At 54.5% G+C, this 8,350-nt stretch overlaps 1 protein-coding gene across 1 annotated transcript; it reads left to right on the top strand.

The window, feature by feature from the left end:
* Positions 1 to 510: 510 nt before the first annotated feature.
* LOC122547819 (glycogen phosphorylase, muscle form-like) lies at positions 511 to 8,350 on the top strand. The gene is made up of 8 exons (XM_043686397.1): positions 511 to 576; positions 742 to 943; positions 2,517 to 2,575; positions 3,593 to 3,734; positions 4,523 to 4,730; positions 5,864 to 5,998; positions 7,269 to 7,335; positions 8,165 to 8,350. The coding sequence occupies exons 1-8, from the start codon at positions 511 to 513 to the stop codon at positions 8,315 to 8,317; spliced, it is 1,032 nt and encodes a 343-aa protein (XP_043542332.1). The 3' UTR covers positions 8,318 to 8,350.

Below are 8,350 nucleotides of genomic sequence, written 5' to 3'. Positions count from 1 at the left end.
GCTGACCCTCGAGGCGCTGCAGCGTTCGCTTGGTGCTGACCCTCGGGCGCTGCGGCGTTCGCTTGGTGCTGACCCTCGGGGCGCTGCGGCGTTCGCTTGGCGCTGACCCTCGGGCGCTGCAGTGTTCGCTTGGTGCTGACCCTCGGAGCGCTGCAGTGTTCGCTTGGCACTGACCCTCGGGCGCTGCAGCGTTTGCGTGGCGCTGACGCTCGGGGCGCTGCGGCGTTCGCGTGGCGCTGACACTCGGGGCGCTGCGGCGTTCGCGTGGCGCTGACGCTCGGGGCGCTGCGGCGTTCGCGTGGCGCTGATGCTCGGGTGGTGTGGCGCTGACCACTCCCACCCCCCAAACTGCAGTGTGCCGATTTGCATTGTTGAATCAAAATACTGGTATGGGATTTGAACTGACAGCATTCGGTTCAACCGAATCTTGTGGCCGGCCATTTTTTTTTAAGAAAAGTTTTGATTGCTGTAAAAAAAAAATGCTACTGGATCAAATGTATTGAACATTCAATGGATCTTGTGGAAACAGATAATGTGGATTCAAATACTGCAATGCTGCTGAAGCTAGGGCCATCTGTTTGAGACCGTCTGTAATAAACAGTCAGGAAACCCAGCAAGCAGGGAGAACGTGAAACCTGCTCCCACAGGAGGGTGAATCGCGGCCGTGTATTTAAGGCAGACTGGATGAATGCATGAGTGAGAAGGGAGCAAGTGATGGGCTGAGATGACAAGGGCGGATAGGGTGTGTCAGTAAACGACAGGTACAATTGCTCGTCTGTGGTGCTGTGTTTGCAGGAGAATAAGCTGAAATTCTCGGTGTACCTGGAGAAGACGTACAAGGTGAAGATCAACCCCAACTCCATGTTTGACGTACAGGTCAAGCGTATCCACGAGTACAAAAGGCAACTGCTGAACTGCCTCCACATCATCACCTTCTACAACCGTGAGTCCTGACCGTGAGGCTGCGGCGTGGGGGACGGTTAGGTCTGTGGCCTGGTTCCCTGGGGGAGGGTGGGGGAGCCTGCGGTGCATAGGGTGTGTTTCCGGACCTTGGTGGGTTTCTGAGCACAGGGGGGCTATTTTAGCTCTCGGAGAGGGGGCGGTTTGTTTTGTTCACCGGGACATGGGCATCGCTGGCTAGGCCAGTATTTATCGCCCCATCCCTAATTGCTGTGGTTCTGGAGTCACGTGGAGTCTGGGCCAGGAAAGGATGGCAGTTTCCGTCCCTAACAGGCATTAGTGAATCAGGTGGGTTTTCCCAACAATCAGCAATGGATTCATGGTCCTCATTTGACTCTTAATTCAGATTTTTAAAATTGAAATCAAATTCCACCATCTGCCGTGGTAGGATTTGAACTTGGGTACCCAGAATGTTACCTGAATCTCTGGACTAATAGTCTAATGATAAATACCACAGGCCATCGCAGAGTTATATTCCCATTACAGAGGCACGGGTGAGGGAATATTTTGTCAGAAAATTGAATGTTCGGGTAATCGATTGCCAAATAACAGTTTGGTCAAGCATGGGGACCTTGCAATCTTGCCGGATAATGGAATGCTGGATCATCGAGTCCATCTCGCTACCACCTACAGCTCCATCCCAGTTTCCCACTCAGTCTCAGCCGCCTTGCTGCACCGAGTTCAGTTGGCGGTATGTTCTAGTCTAGGAGAACCTGTTTGGTTTTCGGTTGGAGTGGAGGGGGTGCGTGCATGGATCGTTTCCCCCCCCCCCCCCCCCCCCCCCCACCCCCCCAGCCACTCCCAAACCAAAAGCTCCCTGAGGGGGCTAATGGATTGGATCCGTCAGTGTGATTTGCTGAGGTGAGCACAATCACGTGGATGCTTTCTCATGCAAGCTGAGTGTAGAAAGTTCTGGAAGTGTGGCAGCATCTGCGGAGTGAGGGACTTTTAAGGGTTCAGGTCGGCAGCCTCTGTCAGATCTGGAAAATCTTTACAGTGCAACAGGGTTTGAGCAGGTCAAGAGTGAGAGGCAGTTGGAGTGGAATGGAGCGGGCTGGGGGAGACTGAAGCTTCATGGGGTAAGGCAGAAGCAGCTGCTGACAGGATAAAAATAAAGAAGTCAAAGTTGAGCGTAAGAGGGGCGTGACTGGCAACAGCTGCTATGTTACCAGCAACTGTCTAGCTGCACCGGGACGGTGAGCCGATGTCCGTGGTCTCTGGCAGCGTGTGGGAGTCCTCGCGGAGAGATGAGCTGTTAGTCCTCACGCTGGTATCTAATTTGGATGCGGGCCGAGGGCGGGTAGCTCTGATTGGGAACGGGAGTGAGCTACTGAAGGGTGGGCAAATTCGGGTCGCGTTGGGCAGGCCGCCCGGAGGTGGTCTCCGCAAAGCGGTCGCCCAGCGTCGGGGAGCCGAGGCAGGCGCGGTGACCCCCGGATTGGGAGGGGTACGTGCCCCGACAGCTGCCTGGCCTTGAGGGAGTGTTTAAGAGCAGTCGGGTGGAAGGTAGCGAACTGTCAACCTGCCCTGAAACATTGTGCGTTGTGTTGTTACAGGCATCAAGAGGGAGCCCAATAAACAGTACACTCCTCGCACCATCATGATTGGAGGGAAGGTATGGACATTTTAACGGCACGCACCACCCTCCCCCCCCCAACTCCCTTCTGCCTTCGCTCTCTGCTTAACGGGAGGTGCTAATATAACTGCCTTAACCATCCAGCTTCACGTTCTGGGGGGGGTGGGGGGCAGATGTTCGAGTTCAGGTGGTGAGATTTGAATTCAGCAAAAATCTGGAATAAACAGCCTGCCCATGAGCAGCCTTGTCACCACCAGCCTTTACCAGCTCCCGCCATGTGTTTCAGGAAATCTGCCACCCTTACCTGGTCTGAGCTACATATGACTCCAGACCTACAGCAATGGGGTTGACTCTTAGCTGTCCCCTGGGCGATTAAAGGATGGGCAGTACATGCTCCCCACGTCCAATGAAGGAATTTTTAAAAAACATTCAAGAGACCCGAAATGCCTCTCAGCTGCAGAGGAGTTCATTAATACTGTGCTGCAGTGTAGTGACCCCTCTTTACTTCATAATATAACCCCGTGCTGTCCTGGTCCTGGGACTGTTTGATCAGGACAGTGTAGACGGAGCTTTACTCTGTATCTAACCCCGTGCTGTCTCTGTCCTGGGGAGTGTTTGATGGGTGACAGTGTAGAGAGAGCTTTACTCTGTATCTAACCCCGTGCTGTCCCTGTCCTGGGGAGTGTTTGATGGGGGACAGTGTAGAGGGAGCTTTACTCTGTATCTAACCCCGTGCTGTCCCTGTCCAGGGAGTGTTTGATCAGGACAGTGTAGAGGAAGCTTTACTCTGTATTTAACCCCCATGATGTCCCTTGGAGTGTTTGGTGTGGAGGGAGCTTTATTCTGTATCTGACACTAATTGGTGCCAGTCTTGTTACATTAGTGAGGGAGGCTGTCAGTGCCATTTCTCACCTTGTTTTGATTGAGTTGGCTGTTCTTTAGTCCCTTGGGCTCTGCCTCTCCACTTGTTCACAAGGTGCCTTGTCCTGTATCCTCCCCTTGATCCCTTGTCTCTGTCCCTGCCTCAGACTTGTTTATTGTCTCTGTCCCTCACAGGCGGCTCCAGGTTACCACATGGCGAAGCTCATCATCAGACTCATCACGGCCATTGGCGATATCGTGAATAATGACCCGATAGTGGGCGATCGGCTCAAAGTCATCTACCTGGAGAACTATCGAGTGTCGCTTGCTGAGAAAGGTGCTCTCTCTCTATCTCTCTCTCTTTCTTTCTGTCTGTCTGTCTCTCTCTCTCTCTCTCTCTCTCTCTCTCTGTGTGTGTCTGTGTGTGTCTGTGTGTCGCTCTCCCTCCCGCTCTCTCTCCCCCTCCCGCCTGCGCTCGCCGTCTCCCGCCCCCTCCCCTGAGGGGACAAGTTAAAAAGTGTGCAAGTACGAGAGAGAGTGGAGTGAATGTGGATCTGACATGTGATCACACGCTTGTGAGAGACACATACAAACAGAGAGTGTGATACAGGAGCTGTATGTGTGGAAACGATCCTACAGCAGATAATTCGAGCTCCATAATCCTTCCTGAGCTGTGTGCAGTGCTTGCTAAGCCAATGTCTGCTGCCCGTGCCGTGACTGTGTTTGAGAAAACGGTCTTCTTCAACAGCCACAGGTTTTGGGAATTTAAATTTTTACTAAATAGAAGAATCAGCATACCTAACGGAGCGTGGAAAAACACATTGGGTTCACAATGTCCTTCAGGGGAGGAAATCTTTACCCAGCCTGGCCCACAAGCAACACAGCCGACCTCGGGCAACAAGAACACGCCAGCGTGTCACTGAGTGGATGCCGGTTGCATCTGGCCTCAATGTTCTGTGCACAGTGTGAGATGCTGCCCTCACCTCACCATACAGAACCCACCCTACTCTTCAAACACTCCCTTTCTCTCGTTCACTCTGTCGGTTTGCCCTTCTGTGTCCCTTGCCGCGCCCCCTCCCTCACCACTTGCTCTCTCATTTGCTGTCTGTGCCCCTTGTCTTGCAGTGATCCCAGCCTCCGACCTCTCGGAGCAGATCTCCACCGCTGGTACTGAGGCGTCGGGAACTGGCAACATGAAGTTCATGCTGAACGGTGCCCTAACCATTGGCACCATGGACGGCGCCAACGTGGAGATGGCTGAGGAGGCCGGCCAGGAGAACTTCTTCATCTTTGGCATGCTGGTGGATGAGGTGGATGCCATGGACCGGAGGGGGTAAGGGAGCAGGCAGAGCTGGGCACAGCTGGGTTGGGTGGAGGTGGCGCAGAGGGATTGACGTGGAATCTGCACGATGGCACAGCGAGAAGGAATCTCCTGTGGGATCGGGGAGTTGGGTTGGTTAGGGGTGTCCCTCTCTGTGTTGAATGGAGGATGTGGCCCTCCGAGCACGATGTAAAAGCCCACGTTGCAGCGAGAGCCTGGTTTGGCAGGGAGTGAGAGGGGGCCATCGCCTGTTTGTACCTCCCTTGGGTCCTGGGAGTAGACCCCTGCCTCCGAGGCTGTGGCAAGGGCTGGGCCCAGGGCTTCCTCTGAACGTGGTCGGCCTGGCTTTGCACATGAGCTAGTGGCGGGACATGGGCATCACCGTCCAGCCAGCCCTTGTTCCAGTCGGAATTAGGGGCAGGAGCAGGCTATTCCGCCCCTCAGGAGTTGCGTCCATTAAAAGCGTGGCCAACTTGACACCTGATTTCTGCCTTTTAACCCACCCGCACCCACTAGCCTTAAACTCTTGTCTCCCTTGTGAGTCAAATCGACCTCTGCCTCAAATATTCAAGGACTCTGCCTCCCCCGCTCTGTGGAAAATGGTTGCTTCCAAGAGAATTGTCCTTGCCTCCATTTGGAAGGCTTCTTATCTTATCATTGGCCTCCCCAGCCCCGTCCACTGTTCTAGGTTTTCCTGGGAGGGCAAACGTTCTCTCAGTATCCTCCCACTCATGCCCTGTCGTGTGCCCGGAAAATATCACCACTCATCCTTCTCGAATTCAACAGGCCAGCCCAACCCTTAGCCACAGAACAAGCCCCTTCATTCAAGGCAGTGGGTCCATCTCTGAACAACCCTGTGTCCATCCTTGAGTGAGGAGGGCGACGTGATAGTTCAGATTGGCAGCCCTGGACCCCAACAGCCAAGCGCGTGTGTTGGCAAGGAGGCCTGTGGTTTGCGCAGGGATGTTGGTCAGATGTCAGTCCGATGCCCACTGTGGTCCGGTTTCCAGCTGGCAGCCTGGGCAGCGACGTGCCAAGACGGGGAGGGCGTGACAGGACGGGTTGTGAGGGGGTCTCAAGTGTTACTTCTGCTCTGACCCTTGGCCCCCTCGCTAAGCGACGTGCTCTGCTCTGGGTCTTTGCAGCTACAACGCCCGGTCCTACTATGACCGTCTGCCGGAACTGAAGCTGGCCATCGACCAGATCAACAGTGGATTCTTCAGCCCCAAGGAGCCTGACCTCTTCAAGGGCATCGTTGACATGTTAATGCACCACGACAGGTGAGGGAACAACCCCAGCCCCCCCCCAAGGTGGTAACACTAGGGCCTGTGGTCTGGGTCTACCCGCGAGTGGATGGAAGGCTGCTGCTGCTCTGATAAGTGTAGGCTCAGCAGGGGGATGCTTAAACATCGCCAACTGTCAGTGCAGTTGCTCTCGGTAGGTCAAGGAATGCAGGAGTGGTCACTGGTAGAGGATCGACAGAATATGTGCATGTGCGTGTGGTGCTCACTCTCCTGAGGCACTTTATCATGGGATCAAACTCCATCTCCAGGCCCTTGATTGCTTCATCCCAACCCACTGTCAGAGGGTCAGTACTGAGGGAGTGCCGCACTGTCGGAGGGTCTCTACTGAGGGAGTGCCGCACTGTCTGAGGGTCAGTGCTGAGGGTGCGCCGCACTGTCTGAGGGTCAGTGCTGAGGGTGCGCCGCACTGTCTGAGGGTCAGTACTGAGGGAGCGCCGCACTGTCGGAGGGTCAGTGCTGAGGGAGGGCCGCACTGTCGGAGGGTCAGTGCTGAGGGAGCGCCGCACTGTCGGAGGGTCAGTGCTGAGGGAGCGCCGCACTGTCGGAGGGTCAGTACTGAGGGAGCGCCGCACTGTCGGAGGGTCAGTACTGAGGGAGCGCCGCACTGTCGGAGGGTCCATGCTGCCCAGTTTGGAGGGTTGGTGAACAGTGTCCGAAGATGAGATCAGAACCATGTCTCTAAAAGCTTGGCCAAAGTGTTCAGTTTCCAAGAACATCAGAAAGGGTGGAGTGAGCAAGACGTGGAGATAGTTACAGTGGGAATCCTGAGTGTGTGAGTGCCCTGGTATCTGGCAGCACGTCTGTGAATGCTGTCGCCATGGGAATGAAGTGTGTTCAGCTGGCTATCGTGGAAGGCTGCCGAAACCCTGGTGTGTTGATGGGCTCCAGAGATCGGGGGAGTGGTGGAGAGAATGTGCAAGGTCTTTGAGGGATTTGATAAGCGTTCTTACAGCCGTGAGAAGTTTGTGAGCGGAGAGGCTGAAAAGGACTCGGTACGTATTTGGGTATGGTGCTGCAGTGTTTTGGATGTGCTGACTCTAATGGAAGGTGGAATGTGAGGGATTGGTCAGGAAACAGCAGGGCTTCAGATGATGAGCTGCGACCTGCTGGGAGGTGTGTGGCACCACTGGAGCTGGAGGGCCGTCGTGAAGTGGGCAGGTACTGGCACCACCATCTGGCTGTGCTGGCAAACTATCCAGCTCCTAACTCACCACGATCTCTCTCTCTCTCTCTCCTCTTCCTACAGATTCAAGGTCTTTGCTGACTATGAGGATTATATCAAATGCCAGGAGCGCGTCAGTGCCCTGTACAAGGTTAGTATGCCCGCTGTGTGAGCAATGGTGATGGGAGGTGGAGGCTGTAGTCTCCTTGTACTGCCCATAGTCACTGTCCCCTCATGCACTGGGACAAGAGGACTGTGGCGAGTTGTAGTTCAGGAATGTACACGCACTTCCTGCTGCTCAAAATACCTGGTTGGGGAGCAAGTCACTTCCTCTTCGTTCACGTGATACGGCTGTGGCTTCAAAGGCCAGTTGCCCCTCCCTAATTGCCCCTCAACTTGCTAGGGCCATTTTGGAGGGCAGTTAATAGTTGTCCCTATCGCTGTGGAGCCTGGAGTCACGTGTAGTTCAGATGGGTAGGGATGGCAGATTTCCTTCACTTAAAGGGCATTATAAACCTGGCCGAGGCTATGCAACACTTTGGTCTCTATCTCAGACTAGCTTTGTATTTCCAACATTAGTGAACTGAATTTAAATACCACCGACTGCCATGGTGGGCTTTGAATCCAGCTCCTTAACAGGACTAGGCCTGGGTCCTTGGATTGCTAGGACAGTGACATTCGCACCCTCCTCTCCTTCCGTGGTCCATCCAGCTATTCATCACCCGCTCCATGCCTGTTTGATTGCCCCAGTGCTGAGGCAGGCTGTTCAGGGTCACCATTCTGTGATCGGGTGGGGGGGGGGTGGTGGTGGGGGGGGTGATTCCTTTCAGGACAGACGTGGAAAAGCAAGAGTAACATTGATCAGGGTCGTTCCATGGAACCAATCCCCACCTTTAATCTTTCTGTCTCTGTCTCTGTCTCTCTCTCTCTCTCTCTCTCTCTCTTATCCATCATCTTCCTGTGTCTCTCTCTCCTTGCAGAATTCCAGGGAATGGACCAAGATGGTCATCAAAAACATCGCCACCTCCGGAAAATTCTCCAGCGACAGGACGATCGCCGAGTACGCCCGACAGATCTGGGGCGTGGAGCCCAGCAAGCACAAGATCCCACCCCCCAACGAACCCCGGGAGTAGAGATCCCTTGGCACTCCTCTCTCGATCTCCCTC

This window comes from Chiloscyllium plagiosum, unplaced genomic scaffold (assembly GCF_004010195.1).
Source record: "Chiloscyllium plagiosum isolate BGI_BamShark_2017 unplaced genomic scaffold, ASM401019v2 scaf_10157, whole genome shotgun sequence".
Taxonomy (NCBI): Eukaryota; Metazoa; Chordata; class Chondrichthyes; order Orectolobiformes; family Hemiscylliidae; genus Chiloscyllium; species Chiloscyllium plagiosum.
The sequence above is the reverse complement of the archived record's forward strand: the minus strand, read 5'-3'. Positions and strand labels throughout refer to the sequence as shown.